At 36.8% G+C, this 23,132-nt stretch overlaps 1 protein-coding gene across 5 annotated transcripts; it reads left to right on the top strand.

Moving 5' to 3' along the window:
• Window positions 1-5,600: 5,600 nt before the first annotated feature.
• On the top strand, window positions 5,601-15,362 carry ARL14EP (ARF like GTPase 14 effector protein). Of its 5 annotated transcripts, none has more exons than XM_026706151.2 (4): window positions 5,601-6,039; window positions 10,863-11,364; window positions 12,748-12,881; window positions 14,156-15,362. In XM_026706151.2, the coding sequence occupies exons 2-4, from the start codon at window positions 10,942-10,944 to the stop codon at window positions 14,379-14,381; spliced, it is 783 nt and encodes a 260-aa protein (XP_026561936.1). In that variant the 5' UTR covers window positions 5,601-6,039; window positions 10,863-10,941; the 3' UTR covers window positions 14,382-15,362. The 5 variants fall into 5 exon arrangements, with proteins under 5 accessions (XP_026561936.1, XP_087777349.1, XP_026561945.1 ...); XM_087921223.1 differs by having other exon boundaries at window positions 5,902-6,265; XM_026706160.2 differs by having other exon boundaries at window positions 5,907-6,039; window positions 9,380-11,364.
• The last annotated feature ends 7,770 nt before the right edge of the window (window positions 15,363-23,132 follow it).

The raw sequence follows: 23,132 nt of genomic DNA, 5'->3' as shown, positions 1-23,132 counted from the left end.
ATTTCTCACCTTTCATTCATGGAATTGTTATTCCTGCCCCATGTCCACTACTCCTAAGTTAATAAGCTGATATGTAAACCATAGGAGGCGCATGGCCAGATTTTGCAATTAAGATATAGTGGAACTAATTCAATCAATCTAGTTTAAAACTTCTTCACTTCCAGGGTCTCCCACTATTAATAATCTCCATCTTCTCCAAAATAGATACAGCAAGGCTATCTCAGTTCTTTTCCCTTTTTCATTCATTTTTGTCCAGTAACCAGATTCTAAATGGCAAGGTCTTTTCCTGGAATTGACAGAAGCATACCTGGAAGAGTCCACCACTCCAGATCTCATTGCCAGTAACTCTCCATGACACAATTCTGCCTCCTCTAGTCGTTCTTGTAAAATAGCACTTTCAGCCAAGTTTAGTCTTCTGTCTTCATGGCTTTCATGTTTTCTTTTCTTCCACACCTCCAAGATTTTTCTGACTGTTCTTTGATTTGCACATCAGTTGAAAATATTGTATATCCTGGTTTTATGATACGTTTACCTTTAGATGAAATATCTTTTCAGTTTTTTAAATTCTGAACAACTGGATATAGGTGGGGTCTGAAAATTAGGATGGCAGCCTCAACCATGCTAAGTATTTTGAAAAGGACAGAGCTTCTATGCCATGATTGCAGCCTGCATCTTGATTTTTTTGATCCCTCTGTGGACACCCATGACTGGGTACATATCTATCAGAGCTATTTTCCTCAACCGATTTAAGGCTGTCTTAAGCACTTAACTCAAGCTGTCAATCAAAGCAATGATATTGCTAATTTATTCAGTGTAAGTATGGAGTGTCAGCTGCTTTCATGTTCCATATTAACTCTACTGCATTGGAGGCAGGAGACTGGCTGTTATTCACTACCCTGCTAACAATTTGGCTTGGTTTGCTTGGCTCATTCAAAGTATGTATAAATTTTCTATCATTGAAATTAATTGTTTAAAAATTAGAATAAATTAAAACAACTTTCTATATTCAGGGCCTGATAAATACAAGATTACCGAACATATAGTTGCTTAACTTTAATTAAACTATGCTGCTTTATTACTTATTTCATTTTTATGCCTCCCATTCACAATGGCTCTTTATCATGTTTCTTTCTGTTTCATAAGTAACTAGTTTTATTTTTCATTTCTAACTATTCTGCTTCTGTGACAAGGGAATGCTTTCAAGAGCACTGATTTCAGAACCAGCAAAAAGAAAACAAGCATGACATAGAAAAGGAAAGAGTGCCACAAGCAGGTTATTCCAGGAAATGCATTGCTTGTAAATAAAGGGAAATTAAAGTTTAAAAATACAAAGATTAAAAAACTAATGCAAATGAAGAAAACTATAAAATTAAAAAAATAAAAATGCAGAGGGAAAAATGGGGAATATAGAAATATAGATATAGAACTATATAGATACGAAAAAGGAAACTATATGAAGAAATGACTTTCCCCTTCTTCTTTTATCAAGACAAGTGAAAAATAATATCAATAATTTATCACTCTAACATTTCAACTTAAGATCTCTTCTTCCCATATCTCATCTCTTTATAAACAAATTATAAAACCTCATTATTCAATCTTAAGTAACAAAAGTCTGTTAAGAGTTACTAGAAATAACAACATATACTACATTTTAAGCTATTCAGATTAATCAGTTTCATATTTCTTTACTTTTATCATGGTAACTCATCACTTTCTCTGCATTTAATGGTAGGAGGTCATTGCTTGACCAACTTAATATATTGATTTAAAATGTATTTCATTGATTGAATTTTGTTTCATGACTCTACAGAGTTTTTAGGATGCAGAGTCAGAAGTCAATCTGAAAAAGCTAGAAATAATACAGCACTGATGGAAAGTAGGCCTGGTTAGATGTTTTGGAAGAGATTTAAATTCAGACTGCCTTGCTTGAGCAGGTACCATAATATTTTAACACTGCCTAATGCTAATGCCTCCTTCAAGCTTATTCTGATATCTCTACAGGCCTTAAAAAGACCTGGAACTGTCCCTGGGCACTGGAACAGGATGAATAGCATTCCCAGTCAGTGAGATGTTGTAGACTTTAGTTCTGGCAGCTGTTTTTAACATGTGTTACTTTTTTTTATCATGTTGGTTTGCTTCCCAGAACCACAGTTTGAGTTGCGTGACTATATAAGTGTTCTAAATAATTATCTTAAACAATTAAATCATGGCAACTGGACCAAAGTTTATTAAATAAGTATTTGTCATGGATTAACCTTTTTAAATACTTTTGGCCTAGATGATAGAGTCTTCATTTACATAAATGTCCTAATTAAATAATTTTCTTCCATGATTGGCCATACCAAGATGTAGCAAACACACTGCTTTTTAAATTTCATACAAAGCCTTAGAAAGATATAAGAAAAGTTAGGATTGGTCTGGTCATCTCTAAGCAACTTACTCAAAGTGTCTTGTCTCTTTATTCCATTCCTTGTATGGAACAAGTAAAAAATATGACGGAAAATTCAAAAGCAGACAGCACTGAAGAGAAAGAGACATGTTTATTGCAACAGTTGTGTGCCTACTTTACAAGCAGGATACTGAATAATGGGAAAGCAAAGAGTTTTATAGAAGTTAAGGAATACTTATATTTCCTTTGCACTGGTAAAGACCACCATTTGAAGGAAGGAAAGAAGGAAGACAAATATTCTGATTTACTATTGAGCTGCAATCTTCAAGTAATAAAGTAGCTCTCGTGAATCTTAGTCCTTATACAGGATAATGACCCTAACCCTAAGGCCCCACGGAAAGATAATTAAAATGTTGAGCCATTTCAAAATGAAGTTATTTCATCAGTTACCTTAAATAGTAAGAATTATTACTGGGTATGTAAATATTATCCCATGTTTAAGTAAACAAAAAAAATTGAGATGTTCACAGATAATCTTTTCTTAAGGATATATCTAAAATATCCCTTGATATTGACTAGACCACAGGTGTTAAACTCATGGCGTCACATTGTTGTCACGTGACGTATCATGACTTTTTTTGCTTCGTGGAGCTGGAGTAGGCATGGCCTGCATATGATGCATCTGGCCTGTGGGCCACCAATTTGACACCCCTGGACTAGACCATACATAAATACAGATGCTGCAAAAGCCTAAAAATGTGTGGATGCATAATGGGACATACATATATATAAAATATAAAATCAGTATACATTCAAATATTAAATTTCTCTTCGCATCCTCCATTTTCCCATTTATTACGTGAAGTCAGCTCAGTTTTCACATGAAATATAAATCAATCTTTACCATGGTGCTTTTTAAGACTATTCCTTGCTTAAAGAAATCCAAATTAAGACTTTGTGTGCCCTCTGCTGGCTTTTTCACAGTACTAAACTCTGCTTTTAGATAGGAATTGTGTCCAGAAAGTGTTACACAACTTCATGCCTAGCTGCTCAACTAAATGGTGTTACGTAAAAGTAGGAGCAGCATTCCACTATATAAATATCATTCTTTTATCTGTTTTGAGTCTACTAGAGATAAAAATCAGCAGATCATACCAAATAAGTGGGGACTGATTGCTAAATACCATAGTTTCAATAATCAAAGTGAATTGGAAAAGCTGAAATTCTGGACGGAAACCAATTAGATATGATTCAATAGGAAGAGCACAAACTTGTGATATTATATATATATTATATATATATATATATATATATATATATATATATATATATATATATATATATATATATATATATATATAAACTTCTGTTACATATTCAATCAAGAGCAGACAAATATAAGTGAATAAAAACATTTGTCATCAGTAGATGTAAAAGAGATATAAGTAGTCTACAAACTAGAGTCAGTAATATGATGTGGCTATAAATGAATTGTTTGACTTATCAATAATCATACATTTCATATTCATGTGTAGGCATTTTTATATATACATACAATATGCTTAATGAGGTCCCTAGACCTGCTTTACTAAAATGTACTTAATGGGCAGAGACAAGTGGGTCCTCAGAAATCCAGGCCCTATGCCACACAGGGCTTTATAGCTGATGACTAGCACCTTGAATTCTACTCAGAAACTGACTGGCAACCAATGCTGCTCATCTAGCAGTGATGACACATAGGCATTTTGGAACATGCTTGTTATTGCTCACACTACTGCATTTTGAACCATATGTAGTTTCTGGGTGGTCTATAAAAAACACATATTTTGTTTTGACTGCTATGTGAGATTTGTATGCCATTAAAAACAACCAAAATTGAAACTTTCAAGCTGAGAGCGTCAGGTCCCCCCAAAACAAGAAAGAAACCTGGTGATGTTTTCAAGCAGATTTCTTTATTGCTCCTCACCTGTAGACAAACTAAAGCACTCTATTATCTACATCAAGTATATATATTCTGAGGAGTATTATAAAGGACCTGTCGTTACTCTCTTTTTCTCACACGAACTATCTGAACTCCCTTCCCACCTGGGAATCCAGCCCAGTACATGCCATCACAGGGAGCCAGTTCATATGTGATGCAGGAAAATTCTGGATTATTACAGTACTCAACTTACAACCACAACTGAGTGGCTTAGCCTACAGCTCTCTATTTTATATTGTGACTTTACAATTCATTTTAATATGTCATAGAATTATCATTAATCTGTGCCTAAATTGTGTTGTTACACATACATAAAATACTTCTATTAAAACCATTGTTATTTAAAATTAAACAACATCTATTTATTTAGCATTATCTAGAAATTTAGTACAGTTATAGAAAACAGAATGAAGGCATCTAATAGAAATTTCCTTTTCCAATTCATTTACTGAGTTGAGTTTGTCCAGTGAATCAAAGGCAAGAGAAGACACTGGACAGCCACTTGTCCAAAATGGTATAGGGTCTGCTTGAGAAGGTCCCTTCCAGCCCTATTCTATCCTAAGGCAGCTATGGGAGCAATGCTTATGCACAGGCTTCACAAAGTCAGAATATTTATATAATTGGGAATCCTGTTACATCTGCAAGCAAGTCCTTCTTTATTTCAGATGCTATGGGTCTCTTCTCTTTTGTAAATAAATATAATCTTCAGATGCTCTACAAAGGAAGTTATTTTAAAAAATTAACTGCAGATTGATGCAATTTGTGAATTCAAGTAACTCTTTTTTTGCAATTTCTAGGAGCTCTTCAGACACTCATGCCACATACAGTAGAGTATATGGACACGTGTCCCTCCGTGTCCACAAAGCATGGGAATAGGAATAGGAATAGGAATAGGAATAAGAATAGAATAGAATAGAATAGAATAGAATAGAATAGAATAGAATAGAATAGAATAGAATTCTTTATTGGCCAAGTGTGATTGGACACACTAGGAATTTGCCTTGGTGCAAATGTTCTTGGTGCAAATGTACATTAAAATACACAAATTACCGAAAAGCAAAAGTGACAAATGCGACTGTAGGGGGGCGGAATTACCCGAAATAAAGGCGACCCAGAAGGGTACAAATATGGCATGTGCAGAAAGAAATACAACGTTTGATGCCCGCCTAATCCTTTTTAGCTGGCGTGAAGGTTTAGCCAGATCTAACCCTGCCCTCAGTCCTCGATGATCGAAACGATGCAACTTTCCGCATCGGTTTCCTCTTCGTGCAACAGTCACTGGCTGTTGAACTTCTGCCCGCAACAAAACTTGGGGGTAGGGGTGGGTGGAAAGCCACGGGTTCTGTTCCCTCAACCCGGAACAGAAATTAGGGCGATCTTGAAAAAAAAAAATCGTGCGGAGGGAACCAGATACAGGAGGCACCGGTTCCAAGGCCGCTTTTGCTCTTCCTGCCGTGGATGTCTACAAAGCCATCCGGCCCCGGAAGTGCGGCGAGTGGGCCAATAGATTTGCCGTCCCTGCTTCTGCGCCTCGCGGCCGTCCTCGCCCTACGACGGGGAAGCGGTCGGTTTCATGGCAGCCGTGGGCGAGGCGGCCGAGCCGGGATCGGTGGCTGTAGCCGCGACGGCAACGGCGGGGCTCGGGCGAAGAAAAGCCCACGGCAAGGTGAGGAGCAGCGGGGAGGCTGTGCGAGCGGAGTTTCCCTCCGCGGAACGCAGTTTAGGCTGTCCCCCTCCATTCGTTGCACTCGCGCTCCCATGATCCCCGTCTCGCTGGATTATGGGAGTCGAAGCCCACGTCCGGAAGGCTGATGTGGATGGAGAAAGGCTGGCACAAAAAGATGTCGAAGTCTTGCCTTTGGCTCTTGAAAGGGAGATCGTTTCGTTTCCCGGTTCGGCTCTCGCCTTGAGGATTCATTACTTTTGTCTGTTTTCCATTTGGAGAAAAGGTGTAGAGAAAGCATTGAAAACATTGAAAGCATTGAAAACTCTAAAAAAAATAATCCTTAAATATCCAGCTTCCCTTTGAAGGAATGCATAGAGGAGAGAAATCTAGTTAAAGATCCCTAATTTATGACGGTTGCTGTGTCCCAAGGTCATGTGAACACCTTTTGCCACCTTCTTATAAGCAAAATCATGTGGGAAGGGAGATTCCCTTAACCAGATTACTAACTTATCAACTGCAGTGATTCACTTAACAACTGTGGTAAGAAAGGTCATAAAATGGGGCAAAACAAAGTTTGGAGTCAATTGTGGTTGTAAGTCAAGGACTACCTGTAAAGGAATTTTCTGATCTTGACACACCCACTCTCATGAGATAGGCTTGAAAACAACAAATGGATAGACACCATTGGGAAAGTTTATATGGCTTTTTAAAACATGAGTAAGTCACTTATGGAAATGTTTTATGTCATATAGAAGAATTTTATCAATCATAATTAAGGAAGTCACTGTAGCCTGATCTGAAGCTACAATTGAGTGGGGGATGGGGGAGAGCTGCTTACAGAGACTTTTAACCAGCATTACAGTTGGATTGTTGCCAAAGTTAACACACTGATGTTTTTGGTGTGCATTGGAGAGAGTGAAATGTTTATATTAATATTTGCCTATAAACAAAACTAGTAAAAAATGCTGTGAATTATATTTCAACTTACTATGAATGCCCCCTGAGGTATAGACCCATTTAATAATTTCAGATACTAAATCATACATTGGATGGATTCAGATTTTTGACTGATTCCCGATTTATGTTGTGCAGTAAATATTTGAGATATGGCAATCCTATGTCTCTTGTTAGTTTTTAAAAAATAAAGATATTTTCAAATATATGTACCTTTAACTCTTATAGTAGAAAAAGGTGGGTGCATGTAAATCTAAATTTTATGGAATGGAAACAATGCCATTTTATATATTACAATGTTAGATACACTTTAAGTGTGAGGTTTGATTGACTGCATCTCTTTATTCATTAGGGAAGTCAGGTTTTTGGTTCTGAGGGCCTTCCCCCCATGCATACTGTATTTTTTTTCTTTAACAAGTGTTGATGTAGAATCAGGACCAGTTCTTTGATCATTCAAAACAGCAATGACTGTCATTACAATATTCAAGCAGTAAACTACATAATCTGTTAATAACTTTTATAAAATGTGATTTGTATGCTTTCTGCCTTTCTACAAATTGTTACACAAGCTCAGCCGTAGCCTGCTTTGCTTTGCTCTATATCTTTTACATAGTGCATATGCTGCAACAGACTGTTTCCAGATTTAGTTCATGTTGATATGTAATACCTAGGATTACAATTAGAGATGCTGGGTTTGTTTTTCTTTTTCCCCCTCCTCTTACGATTTCTGTCACAAAAACATTTGCTGGATTTGTCCATTTCTGTACCATCCTTTAGTAGGATTTTTGGATATTTCAGGTGAATTGCATAGATAAAACATTTACTACAGGCAAAATACATTTAAAGTGATTATGAGGACATGCAGAGTGTCTCTTTTTATAGAACCGGGTAGTCCTCGACTACAATCATTCATTTAGTGACCATTCGAAGTTACAACAATGCTAAAAAAAACCCTAACTTATAACTGGTTCTCACATTTAGAAACTGTTGGAGCAAATTTTAAATTATTTGCTGCTTGGTCAGTTGACTAAAAATAATTTGAATTGCAGGACAGCAGGTATCTGGAAATAGAACCTGTTGTTACGGCCCTTTCTCTAGTACTTCAGCAAGTCAGCATTTATAAAAATGCTCACATATGTCAACATGTTAGAATTATTTCTGTGACTGCTTCAGCATCAGGTAAATCAGAGAAATATAACTTGCATTCCTCCAGACACTGCTCGACACGGCTTTGAGTAGCTTCAGTTCTACTACAGAACTATAACTTTCAGCATAGCAATAACAGGATGCTGGGAGTTGTAGTTCAGGAATGAAATGCCTCACATTCCTCACTCTTGAGTTACATCAGGGGTGTCAAACTCATGTCGTCATGTGACATATCATGACTTTTTCCCCCTTTGCTAAACCAAGTGTAGCCGTGGCCAGCATGTGATGCATCTGGGCCACTGCTGCAAGTTTGACAGCCCTGAGTTACATGGTGCTGAAATGCTAATTAAAATACCTCATGTGTTGACAAAGCTGAACACTTCCATTATTGTAAGAACATAGCTTGTTCATTCAAGACAATCCAGTTCACATACTGATATTAAGAATCTCAGATATTGAATAATCAGTCAACTATTGAGCAGTTAAAGATTTTTAAGAATAATGTGCATGCTTTGATAATGGCAAATATGTTGAAGTTATTCTTTCTGTTTTGTTTTCTTTCCATGTGTTGGCTCTTCTTTCTGTTACTTTTTAAATGTAATAGCAGCAGTTGTTCCCGCCTCCTTTCTAACATTACCTGCCATGTTTTTAATGAGCTTATCATGGGGTTATCAGCTATTTATCTTCAGTGATTCACTCCTACATAAAATTAGTGCATTATTCTTGACATCTTCTGCTCTTTCTAAAATTTGCTCACTCTTGTACACTTAAACTGTTTAATCAGAGCAAAGCAAAACTGAAGCTTTAGATGTTGCAACACTCATTGGCAATATTTTATACTGACAATAATTAAAAACCTTATTCTCGTCATTTTAAGTTGAGTTTAGGAGCTGATGTAATTTTATGCAACTCTTTTGTGTTACAAATGGGTTTAAATTATGAACAGGACCTTAGATCTCCTGGCTAAAATAATTAAACAATACAAGAAATGTGAGAGGCAATCATAATGTTTGTTTACATAACAACAAACAAAAAAATGCAAACCAAAAGTTGAGCTGTAAAAGTACACCTGTGTTAATAGAACACAGTCAAATATTTGATGTCAAGCTGAAATCTATATCTTTTGGAGTCATAACTAACTTGGAGCAGAATAGACGATGTAAAGTATAATACTGTGTGAAAAAAGGCAAAGAGTTAAAATATTCCAAGACACGGGTCCTCATATGAATTTTTGTTTCAGATTCTAAAATAAATTATTCAAGAAGACAAGACAATTAGGCTAAATAGTGAGACTCATCATAGGACCCCAGTTGCTGCTTACAAGCCTCTACATGCAAATCTGGACTTTTGGGGAAATCTTCATCTAGCCCTTTGTCCTCCTATCTGAAATGATGTTGTGGAAGATTATGGGGCATCCTATGCAAACCCAGAATACTTTAGTTGGAAGGAAACTTGGATAAAGAAAACTGCATATGTAGAAGCACTTACATGCATTATGTGGATTTTTTTGGATCCTGACCTCTGCAAGTGTTTGAAAAAAAAATACTCATGATTTTGGTGATCCTAAAAAAACAATCCTAATTGCTGTTCTGATAAAATGTCAATCTGGACTGGGCACGCATGTGACTGATTCATCGAGGAAAAAAGCTGCAAGTTGCAAGTTTTTTTCCTTGTCTGATTTTGCTGTCGACCATTTAATTTCTTCATAATATTGCTTGCACTTTAATAGCTTCTTCACATTGGCTTTGCTTCCGCCGTCATTCTTGCAACCTCCTGCCCTGCACTCTTTAATTAAAGTGCCATTAGGAAATATTAATTCAGATGTCTTAAGGCTTCTTTCCACTATTAAGTCAGATAGCAGAAGTGGCATCATACATTTCTCAAGAAATAATCTGGTGCACGTTTTGCTAGCAGATTCTGCAGTCTGGACAAGATGTATATTCCCAAGGTACAAAAGTGTCATGTTGCAGCTGCTTCTATACATGAATCTTAAATTATGTGCTTGAAAAATAATTAAAGGGGGTCCTTAACCTACCTTGCCTGAGAGTTCTAATTGAGTTATCTGTATAACTTTCAACTTAATTAAATAATCTAATGAGTACAAAAGTCTTACAATTTCCCATCAGATCTGTTGCAGGATTCTTCTGCATAATTAAATGCTTGGATTTTTGGAATTTATTAACAGCTTAACAAACTAGCCTTCTTTACTTATTTATTTTTGAGATTCTTAATGTCAAAAACCTAATATATCTATTATTATTTGAGCATTTTCCACAATGAGTATTCTGGGGAAAAATGATTTTGTTATTGTAAAGCAATCTTTCATTTTGGAACAGAAACCAACCTAGCTATTTTAGTTCCCAACTAGGTTAGTACTTCCAATTCTTAAAACTAATTGTACCAGTCTACAATATTCTTTTAATCTATGAAAACCTATACATGAAATGTCGGTTATTTTATATATGGAATTGACTGATGAAAGCTGGTATATAAATGCACTCTTGTTGCAACATGGTACTTTAGTGCCTAAATTTAATGGTAGGCAAATTGCTTGAAAACCGAGAAACTGGCATTGCCTGCAGAAATGCCTATTTTATGATTCCACTTCATCCTTTAAAAAAATATCAGAGTACAGGACACATTTCTGAGTTGATTTTGTTTTGGCTCTAGTTAAAAATAAACTTATGCATCACAAATCTTACTTCCTTCACTGCTTTCTCCAGGATAATCTTCGTAACAGCTGTTAAAAGACGACAAACAATACAATTTAAATACTGAAATATATTTTACTGATCAAGTAAAATGGATCCATGTTCAATTGGAAATCAGCTGCAAGCAAGCAGCGATTGTCATAAAGCATATTTTACGTCTCAAACTGGCTTCAAGACTAAGCAAGATTTATCAGCAACTGACCTGTTACTTCTTCAGCTTAGAACTGGGATAACTCTTTCAGAGACTCATACAATCTGCTTACATCATGCCAAAGTTTACCTTGATAGGTACGAGGACTTGCAAAAGTCATGTTGCGATCCTTTTAATATACACAAAAAACTCTCCAGGAAAAACTTGCATGCAATTGACATAGATGATTCAACTTTTCTAAGTGCCAAGTTTGGACGTCAATTTATACCAGGCTGGAAGCTTTGCCCCAAATGTACACAGATAATAAATGGAAATGCAGAGGTTGACTCTGAAGACCGTCAACGAAGGAGACTTGATTCAGACGTATGTATATGGGACCATTTTTTCAACTATCTAAGTACTGGACTAAAGCTGTAACTTTTGCAGTTATGTGATAGTAAATCCCACCCACTGAAAAAAAGTTGTACCTCTAAATATATGTGCCATAGAAGACAGGTTAAGAATATGAAAAGAATAGCATCAATCCCTTTTTTAAAAATACTAAGAGTACACTCAGTTCTATACAGTTCCTGAATGTATGACTCACTGGAAAAGCACTGCATGAAGAAAATGCCATCAGAGTTTAAACATCAGAAATGGCGTTTTCATGTAAAATTACAACTTCTCAGATGAATCTTTGTATGAATTGTACGTATGAATGAGCTCTAATCCTTTTAAGGGGAAAAGAGACCAAATCCTTTCATGGGAACAGGGAGAAAATAACTGTTCAGCTTTTGAAACTGCAATATGCATAAGCTTTTCCCATAACTTTCAACTCAATCAAACAAATTTTTGTTTTATTCAAACCAGGAAGCAATAGTTAAAGAGCTGTTTTAATAAAGTGGCTTTTCAAGAATTCGTTAGCGATACTTTCCTGGTTTGTATGATGATATGATCTTAACTTTTTTTTATAATATTTAAAGGCAAATTAGCTTATATGAACACCGACAGGATGAGACTATATAATATGTGTAAGCAGTGAGGTCTTGTCAACACACTGCATACCTTGAGATTTAAAAGAATTTAAGACACTAGAATGGGATGTACTACTTCAGACTGATGGTATAGACTACACTTTTACAAATCCCCTGTGTAAAATACTCTGCAAATATAAACGGAGAAGCACAAAGAAGGGAGATTCTAACATCTCCCTACTTTTTAGTGCTTTTCTTGCAAGGTGTATTTCACTAAGGGGAACGTTCAAAAACTGAATTACCATCTGCAGTCTGAAGCTGCACACTCCTTAGAGCTCTTACATGATTGATAGAGGAGGATTTCTCTTCCAAGCTATAAGGAGCACCATGATGGAAGACTTTCAACTTTAAAACTGAACTTGGTATCCAGCTTTGCACAGTCTGTGTTTAATGAAGACATGCTACAATTATTTCCTATTTTGGAAATGGGAAATAAAAAGAGAAGTGAAGAAATTACCCTGTTTATTAAAGTAACTATTCCTGTTTCTATTAACTTGCATCTCTAAGGGTATACTCCTGTCCAACTTATTATCTTTGCTTTCTTTTGACTATTGATATTACTATTACTTTTATTCATTGAGATATCTCATAAGCGACTTAGAGCACAGTTGATACCATAAATAAAAAGAGAGAAGTGTATATTTCAGCTTCAGTGTTTGTCTCTTAGCTGAAACATGATATCAATTAGACATGCTTTGAATTTTTAAAAATGATATTGTCTGTATTTATTCAGGGACGTACAACTAAAGCCTTGAAGTCCTTACAGTTTACTAATCAAGGACGGCATACTGGATTTCCTCCAGAAGCAGCAAACAAAAGAGAAAAAAGAAAGCTACAAACAAAAAATACATCCGTTAATTCAGACAGGTAGACTGTTTATGGATTGATTGACTTGGCTTTTTCACTTTGAGGGGAAATAGTTCTGCTTACATATGGATTATAATTTAGAACTGTTTAGATGCATGGGATTTTTTCCCCCCTACGTTTGTGCATAGGAATAGTAAGGGAGCTACTATGGAGAAAGCCTTTCTTCTTGTCCCATTAGATGGACCTCCTTAATAGACCAGACTGGTAATATCTCCTGCCTCCTCATTCCAATGGGTAAGGTGCATGTAACTGGGAAAAGATGGCCCTTCAAACAACCTGGCCCCAGGCCATGTACAGTTTAAAGGTGACACAACCAGCACCTTGAATTAGAAGCAAATCAGGAGCCAATGCAGCTCCCGCAACAGAGGGACCAATCTAGACTTGCATGAAAACATTCAAGCCAGTGTATTTTGAACTAATTGAAGCTTCTAGAAACTTTTCAAGGACAGCCCCATGTAAAGCACGTTGCAATACTCATATTAGTTTATCTTTGCTGCTCCTTCGAGAAATTGTGATGATCTGGGGCGTGGCACAGAGGCAACACAGTCAAATAAGCAAGAAGAGTTCCTTTAATACCTTCAACTTTGCCCCCAGTGTTCAGGTTACCTTTGGCTGGAGAAAAAACTCTCCCAAGAACAGTCTTTAAGTGGAGGAAATTCAGTCTGAAAACAAAGTACATACAAAGTGTAAATAAAAATCCACACAAATCACACTGCAGCAATTAACTTGGCAGGGCAGGAGAAATAATTGCAGACTTGATAGGCCAACAAAACACAGTTGGGAAGATGCCAGGAACCCAGATAAGCTTCAACAATAACAGATAACTCACAATTTGCTTCCAACAACTTTGCTGTGCGTAGCTTCCCTTTTTAAACTCTGTGTTCCCAGCTCCAGCTAGTGAAGGGAATCAGGGCCCTTTCCTCCCCCATAAACCACGCAACTCACATTGGTCCCTTCTCCATTCCTCCCTGCATGCCCTAGGATGAAAAGGGGGTGACCCTGAGTCTTCCTCTGAATTCCCTCTGCCTTGCTCTACCTCTCCCCTGGTCCACCCAGTCGGACTTTGCTCTTCCACAGTTTCTTCCACAGCCAATGGAGCCGCACTCCCCCTCCCATTCAGCTGCTCAGCCATCCCCTCATAATCAGATTCCAACGGGGGCATGACAGAAATTCACCTATCAGGACTTTTTAACTGAATGGTTTATTATTTAAAACAGAGCGTCTAGTATTACAAATCGTTGTTAAATTATTGTTGCTTGTATTTTTCCCTCCAGGCAATTAATAGCAAAGAGCAAGGTATACGACGGCCAAGGCTTTCTGCTTTACAGCGGGATAGACCTGTGTGACTGCCTTGATGAAGACTGCCTTGGGTGTTTCTATGCCTGCTCCAAGTGCGGCTCTCGCAAGTGTGGACCTGAATGCCGTTGTGATCGCAAGTGGCTATATGAGCAAATTGAGATTGAAGGAGGGGAAATTATTCGTAATAAGCATGCGATATAGCGTGTGCTCTGCATTTCATTGGTGAGCAACAGGAAGGTTGTTCGCAAAATTTAATGGGTTCATATTTCCAGTTAAGATTCAGTGTTGTGCAAACAAGCAATAGGTAAGGGCAAGTTCTACATGTCATCTGTACAGAAGAAAAATTAGAAGTATTTGTGAATTTATTAACAGACAAGCTAAGAAGAGTGGTATGGGCTAATACTCATTGTGTGTTTCATGCAGTACATTTTTTTCTCCAGCTCATTATTGCTGCTTTTTGTAGGAAATCTTTTGAGTATTTCCTTGTTCTGGACCATGGTTTCTCTTGCAGACACTTGCAGCATAAGCAGTATTAGTTGCAGAAAATGGGTGATTTGAGAAGGTTTTTGCATGATAAAACAGAAAATACAAGATGGCATACCTTTCTAAAACAGTAATATGAAAGCAATTGACCTTTTTTGCAAACAAGAGTTGCTATGTGAAGAAAAAACTATATTATGCCTTCAACAGTATTTTGCTGCTGGTGGAAAGGAAGTCACCAAAATTAGAGCCTCAGGCAGCATTTCTGTTATGAATATCTCGTTTGGAGACTTTATAAGTGAATCCATAGATTGATGAAGAATTTGTGGCTGGAAAGTGACACACTGTCACCTTAGCTTTAATAATACACAAAATATATTTCATGGAATTATACAACATAGGTGAGACATGAGACATAGGTGAGACATATGATGAGACATGTATGGTCTTTCTACAGTAGCAGTTAATAAGCAATGCTTGTAATCTACTCAGATAAGTAGCCCACGTGCTCCATGTTCACTTAGTCTGATGTATGCAGTGCATGTTATAGAAATGTGAGGTTCAGGATTTATCAGAAAAGATATTGTTTGTACTAGATATATTTTTAAAGGCATGCCAAATATCTTTATATCTTGTTTTTAAAAACTGAAATTTTTGTGTTATTAATATGCAGATATTAATAAAAATTGATTTTCATCAAAATACCCGTTTTATTATTTATTCTGTTACTATATGTGATTAAATGTGGCCTAGTTCAGAAGAAGAGGATATAATCAAGGAATTGTATTATGCTACCATTATATAAAATTTTGTTGAACTACTAGAACATGCAATTTCTGCATACAGTCATGGCCAAAAATACTAACATTTAAAATAAGGATTCCATCAAGTATTATGCAAACAATGGGGTTCCCCCTAGTTCTCTTCCTAATTCTCCATGGATGTTTAAATGAATTTCTCAACCCTTTGTCACATATGTTATATGTGACAGAGAAAGAATGGAAGGAAGGGAAAGAAAGGAGAGAAAAAGAAAGAAAAAAGAAGAAGAAAAGAAATTCCTTCCAAGGTTAATTAAATCAAATTAGATATATTCGAAATGTTGAAATCTTGTATACCACACTGGAATTTCTTCACAAGCTTATTCTATTAAAACTCAAATGTAGGGTGTTCTATATGTAAGCTTCTTGTATAGCATATATTGTTGAGTCCAGTGGTAGACCTTAAACTAGTATCAGTATGTGGCTAAACTTTATTGCTTTGATATTTTAGGGTTGGAAAGAGAAAAAAATTATTGTCTATATACTGTTGTTATGTATGGATGTTATAATTGATCTGATGTCTCTGATATTTGGATTTTATTCTTGTGGATTCATATCATTGTGGGCTGGTTTTATTGGGAAGAAACAGGATAAAAAGGTAAAAATAAAGGTTAGCTGGGTTCTAGGCACTGGACTCAATGTTAACTATTAAAAATGAACTGAATAATTATCTCTTATCTATTATGACTGAAGAGGATGCTATTTGGTTTTTCTGAATTCAGTGCAGCCCATAAAGAAGTTTTAAGAGTCTACCATCCATTGTGCAACTCATGAACCTGAATCAAACAATCGTTCAATAATAAGGATATCCCAGAGGCCAGAATTAGTTAGGCTCTTTTTTGTAGAGAAAACTGATCCACATTGTTGAGGAAATTAATTGGGGCCATTTGATGAATTTACTCTTTTAATTTAATAAATAAAAGAAATGAGTCTCTTAAGATTGGAGCTGGTTAAGGAGTAGGATATGAAAACACCTGCTGACTGCAGTGTTTGTTTTCTTCCCTTTAGGGGCATTGTAGATGACTTCCCATTATGTATTATTAAATGCTGTGCTTTCCTAACTGTAGGTTGGTAAAAAAGTTTAAACCAACGGTGTCAAGTCTGTGGACTGGATGCATCATGCACTGTCCACACCTAGTTTAATGAAGGGGGAAAAAGTTTAATGAAGCGGGAAAAAGTCACCTGATGATGCTGTGATGGCGCAAGTTTGACACCCCTGGTTTAAGCCTATCATGCTCTCCTTGTCATTTTTCTTCGGGTGGAGGACACAGTTAAATTCCTAGTTAAACATTGTGCATATTTTTTTACTATTACCCTTTCAGCTGAAAGAACTTTAAAGCTAGGGCATTAAAAAAAACCTCGAGTATGGATAGAAACAGGTTATAGAGAAGCAGGGAAAACGTACAAGAATTCACTGAGATAATGGTTGAAAACCTAATTGAAAGAGAGGATTCTACAAGGGTACATTAGATAGTATTGTTATATTAGAAATAGTAATGGGTATAGAAAATATGAAATATAGGTGATTAAAGTGATAGATAAAATTGGTACTGTTATGTAATGGAATGTAACTAAATGAAATAAAGAGAATAAGAGAATGGAAGTGAGAAAGGATGGGAGTATTTTAACTTATCAATTATTTATTAAAATATAATTGAAAAGAAATATGAATATCAGATGTTAAGATGAATTTGAATAGAATAACAACTTTATTAATTACTTTACTTCCTTTTCTGTTTAGAACTTATTGATTCTTAAGGGAAGGTACCAAATAGTACTTGGTTGATAAATTATATGAAATGTTACAATTGTATTTTTTAGAACCTAGTGTGTATTTCTAAGGGAATGTACCAAGCAGAATTCGGTTGATAAGAGTTATATGTTATAAAATAGAGGTTAGAAATTTAATGTTATAATTGTTAAGATATAAATTAAATGTTAAATGAGATTTGAATGGACAGTAATTTAAAGATATAAAGGTGTTACACTCCAGTTAGTAATTACAGGGGAAATCTTGTTTTATGAGAAAAGAAAATATGAAAGTGTAAATAGGACAGACAAAAGTATAAATATAATGATTAGAAAGATACTGAAACTTAGAAAAAGATGAATATGTAAATGAGTTCATGTCTGTATAGAGAAGTGATAACCTGGAATCACGCTGTTCTGAAAAAGATATTTTAATTGTATGTTTTGTGAAAACCCAAATAAATCTTTTACAAAAAAAAAACCTCGGGTATGAGGGATCTGGTTTGTTCCTCATCGGTGTCAGTGTGGAATCCGCGATTGTGCACGGTTTCACCTGAGCTCTCTTGCTGGAAGGTCCCGATCGAGACCAGAACCACCCTGGTGGGGTGGTGAAGAAGGGGGAAATCATCTGGAGGGTTGAGGGGAGCCACAACTCCCCTCCTTGACAGGAAAATCCCTCCTAAAGACAAGCTGCAGTGGTGGTCTTAAAATGGCCACCACGAAGACGAAGAACATTCCGGGAAACTTAAGTTTTGTGCTGGAGAGAAGTAGCGGGCAGAGTGTGAACCAGGCAAAGGACATCGCTTTTGAGGTACCCCGGTATCAAAGGGCTATTTTGGAGGAAAGTGTGTGGAAGTGGTGACCAGAAAAAGTGAGAAAGAAAATGGGTTTTTAATTTTGGATTTGATTATTTTACTGGACTAATCTGGAGGAGAATTTTAAAGGAAAATACGTTAACACAAAGGTTTAAAAATTAAACTGGACAGATATTGAATTGTGGGCACTTAAAAGGCATAACTAAATGCTGGAATTGAGTGTGTTGAATAGCTAATGATTGAAATTAGTGAACTTAATAAAAACATATTCAACAAAGAAAGTTAAAAAGAAAAAGACTCAAGCGCCACCTGATGGTACAGGAAAACTTTAATATGTTTTAACACAAGCGTCTGGTCTTTTTGAGACTTTGGATCTTGGAACTTGAAAGAAAATAAAAGGAACTTTATTATTGTCATAGAACCACCCAATAATTTGGGAAACAGTTGGGAGGCCAATTAGAAGATTTGGAATAAAGATTCAAGAGTATGAATTGTTGAAAATAAACTCAAAAGATATTGGCTGAAATAAGATACTGGACTCTGGGATTGAATATATCAAAGAAGAGGATTTCAACTATTAAGGAAGAGGAAAGAAAAAGAAAAAAGATATAATGGAGGAGCTACTTGTTGATATAAGACTGGACTTAGAAAACATAAGATCGGAGATGCAAGATACAAGGGACATGAGAAAAATTAAACTTGAAATGTGTAATTATGTATTACAGAAATTAGAAATAGTGACTCAGCATACACAAGAACACAATTAACCAGAGGGGGAGGAGTTTTATAAAGAAGAAGCCAACTTAGAAGAACAAAACGAACAACAATTATTCAAGCAGGGAGGGAAAGGAATTAGAATTAAAAAACAATTTCTGATGGGATGATAAAAGGGAGAATGGTTCAGAAAATGTTTAAAGAGAGAAGGGAAAAGCAGAAAAAGGAAGTGCAAAAGAAAAATCAAAAGGGAGACAGAAAAGTTTAATAACTGCAATGAGAAAAGGAGGAGAATAAGAATGGGAGAAAAGGGAAAGGACCAGAAAATAAAGAACAGGAAACAAACAAGGATGAAAAGAAGATACATTGTTCAAAGAGTGAGAGATAATGGGTGAAAAAAAAAAGGATAAAGAAGGAGATTCCGCAAGGTAATATGTTGGGATGTATAAGAATATATTGACAATGGTATTTTGTAATGTATAGATGATTCATAGAGAAAATATAATGCGGAATCTGAGAAAAATATATTTGTGTTTTATACTAGATAGGGAGATTGATATTAAGGAAGAATAAAGGTGGTTGGCTGGAATTATTCGGAGGGGAGAGGACAACTATATTTACAGATAAGGATTGATAAAATGACAAATGTGACAGGAAAAAAATAATATGAGAAATGATAATAGAAAGGAGATGAGAATTTTAGATAATATTGTAAAATAAGATATCAGAATATACTAAGAAAAATGGAAGGAGATAGATTTGGAATTGAATAAATGAATATAGAATTGAGATAAGAATTTTAGATAATATCGTAAAATAAGATATGAGAACATGAATTGGGATTGGATAAGATAAGCTTAATATTTAACAATGACAAGAATGATGCAATATGAAATTAAGCAAATAAAATGAATAGGTAACTATGGTCATGTTTGTATTGAGAGGTGAAGCCTGGAACCACGCTGCTTGCCAAATGAGAATTTTTCATTAAAAAATAAATAAAATGAAAACGGAGAAAATTGAATAATGGAATTATTAGGTATGTTTAATTGATATGGTGGTAGGCATTTGGAGAGAGTAAGGTTGAAAATAAATATTGAAGACGTATGAATTAATATGAACATAATGCAATGAGAGATGTATGATATACTGATGCCATACTGTTAATGTATTGTTGTTATATGTAGATTGAAATAAAAAAATTTGGGATAAAAAACCTCGTATATATATAATAATGAACTATTTATGCTGTAAATATATCTAAATTAAGCCACAGACTAAAGTTGGACCTCTTAATCACATTAGACTTTTTATATTAGTGGTCTGAAGAGAGTTCTGAGTTGTACTGCTTACAGTTTTACCAAATAGTTATTTTCTTTTAAAATTATTATCTTTAAGCAAATAGGAATTATGCTAATGAGTCTAGGCTAATATTGGATTTTTTGGGGGAAACCTTGTAGGTTCATCTTGAACAATAGATTTGTATCCACTCAACAAAGATCAGATGAATTATGGTCTGTCAATATGTGTTTTGCCTGTATGTACACTGAGAGCTTATGCACCGGAGACAAATTCCTTCTGTGTCCAATCACATTTGACCAAGAAAGACTTCTATTCTTACATTAAACCAGAGGTGGTATTCAACCAGTTTGCACCTATTCGGGAGAACCGGTAGCAGTGATTTGGCGTGGGTCACAGAACTGGTAGTGATCCCTGGCTGGCCACGCCCCCCATCCGGGTTGCCCGGTCGCCCACTTGTCCTGGTCACTCCTAGCTTTCCCTACCATGGCGCAGCTCAGGCAGATGTCCCAGGGCTGTTGCACATGCGCACTGCGTGTACGCATGTGCAACAGCCCTGGGACATCCGCCTGCCTGCCCGCCCTCCTGGAGCACATTTTCTGCCTTCTCCTGGCTTACCTCTTCCAGCCTGGCCCAGCCAGCCAGCAGGTGGGTGGGCAGATGTCCTGGGGCTTCTTGCTGCCTTTGTCCCAATATGCCTGCAGCTGCCCCTTGGCCAGCTGAGCTGGGAGCCATCGTTCCCAGGCTTCTACTCTCCCATGCTTGGTCAACGCCTCTTCACCTTGGCTGAAGCGGCTGGTCCTCCTGCCCTTCACCCTCCCCTCCCTCGCCTGGCCTGAGAAGGTAAGGGTGACGGCAGGGGATAGCGAAGAGGCCGGGTCCCTATCTTCCTCTCTCTCTCTCTCTCTCTCTCTCTCTCTCTCTCTCTCTGTGTGTGTGTGTGTGTGTGTGTGTGTGTTTCCCCCTCCTCTTGCAACTGGCAGCTGTGGCAGGGCCAGGAGGATGGTGTGCACACCCAAGGAGGAGAAGGAGGAGGAGAAGGGTCACCTGAAGGGATGCTTCCAGCGCGGCTGGTGATCCTTGTTCAGCCAGTCTTTTCCAAAAAGAAGAAATGTAAATTGCAAAGAACACCAAGGAAAGCCCAGCCGTGGCTTTGTGGGAAACACAGAGAGAGGGGGGAGAGGGGAAGATAGGGAAGAGCGCTTGGCCAGCCATGGCTTTGAGAGAGAGAGGGAAAAAGAGGGAAAGAGAGAAAAAGAGGGAATGAGAGAGGAAGGGAGAAGGGTCTTCTAGTCCAACCCTCTGCTCAGGCAGGAAAACTGAGGATGCCAAGTCTGAGTGGAGGGCCAGGCAAAGTTGTCAGAATAATCTTTGGAGGGACCCTATACCAGGGGTCTCCAACCTTAGCCGCTTTAAGACTTCTGGACTTCAACTCCCAGAATTCCTCCCAGAATTTTGGCAGTTGAAGTCTACAAGTCTTAAAGTTGCCACGGTTGCCTGCCCTATACCTGTTCAGAGAAATGGCTGTCCAGTCTCTGCTTGAAAACCTCCAGTGTTGGAGCATCCAGAACTTCTGGAGACAAGCAGTTCCACTGGTTAATTGTGCTCACTGTCAGGAAATTTCTCCTTAGTTTTAGGTTGCTTCTTCTTTGTTCAGTTTCGATTCATTGCTTCTTGTTTTGCCTTCTGCTGCTTTGGGAAATGCATTGCCCCCCCTTCTTTGTGGCAACCCCTCAAAACCCTGTTTTGTGACCTGCCTATCACACTCTTGGACAAAGCATGTGAGCCGTTTCCTCCTTTCAGTGGCCCATAAAAGTACATCTATAGTATGTGGATGTAGATAATAAAGTCGAAAAAAGGTGAAATTCTTTACAGAACTATAGATACATTGAGGCTGGGGGTAACAAGGAGTGGCTGGGAGGGGAGGGACTGGGTGAAATGCCCCTTGACATGAGTGATGTTGGGTTGGCTACGCCACCCAGTCACATGACCACCAAGCCACGCCCACCCAGTCACATGACCACCAAGCCATACCCACCAAATAAGTTACGCCCACAGAACCGGTAGTAAAAACATTTGAATTCCACCACTGCAATACACATTGATAAAATTTTAGGAGATCTCAGAGAGTCTGGAACTTAGATATTCTCTAAAATCTCCCCTTTGTAAGTTATTTAAATTCCATTCGCAATAAATGCTCTGTCATGCTGCACTTCCTAGCTATATTTTTAAAATCATGCATACTACACATAGGAAACTTTTTGTTTGTTCCGAATTGATGCACTACATTCAAATAACAGCAGGAAGATATTTCAATCTGCCATACAAAATATTTATGTTCAAACACTGAGGTTGAATCTATACTTTATGTTCTATTAAAATGTCTGCTTTATACCCAGTGATAATTAAAAGTTGCAACCCCAGGTTTGTTTGTTTGTTTGTTTGTTTTATCCCTTCGAAACAATTGACTACTGAAAATCTTACCTGTGGTAATCCTGGCAGTTTTCTTGTGAAGGTTTTTCAGAAGTAATTTGCCATTAACTCCTTTTTAGGGCTGAGAGAAAGTGACTTGCCGAAGATAACCCAGCTACCTTGTGCTTAGACCGGACACTAATTTAGTCTCTCATTTTCTAGTCTGATGCCTTAACCACTACCCCAAATTGGCTTTCAACCCTAGTTACTATAAAGTTTAATTTCCCTCATGATGATAAGATCACTGCTTTCCTTTCAAAAGGCAAGTTTTTAAATGTGTCAAGAGTAATGGCAATTTTTTTTGTCTATAGCTATTGTCTATTAGCCTACAGGAATTGTCTAATATTTTCCTTATAACTTTTTTTGCTTCTCTATAAAACATACACACAAATAAATTTTAAACTATGCTTCAGTGTTTGTTAGTTTAATCTTCAAAAATAAATTAATAAATAACAAACCTGATACCAGTTATTTTTCTAACTATATCATTTATTTTATTCTAATGAATCCAAATTCAACTTTAAAATTCTTGCTGGGTAAGTGAATATGGTGAATATGATATATATTGGCTGCATCTTTATTACCAAAGTATTAAGCCAAATTGA

This window comes from Pseudonaja textilis, chromosome 1, assembly GCF_049901715.1.
Source record: "Pseudonaja textilis isolate UNSWEBS1 chromosome 1, rPseTex1.2, whole genome shotgun sequence".
Lineage (NCBI taxonomy): Eukaryota > Metazoa > Chordata > Lepidosauria > Squamata > Elapidae > Pseudonaja > Pseudonaja textilis.
Note: the sequence above shows the minus strand (reverse complement) of the source record. Positions and strands in the feature narration are given on the sequence as shown.

Coding starts and splice junctions, on each gene's coding strand:
- ARL14EP (XM_026706151.2), top strand. CDS start 10,942: ATGGATCCATGTTCAATTGGAAATCAGCTGCAAGCAAGCAGCGATTGT. Junction 11,365..12,747: donor GAAGGAGACTTGATTCAGAC/GTATGTATATGG, acceptor GTATTTATTCAG/GGACGTACAACTAAAGCCTT. Junction 12,882..14,155: donor ACATCCGTTAATTCAGACAG/GTAGACTGTTTA, acceptor TTTTCCCTCCAG/GCAATTAATAGCAAAGAGCA.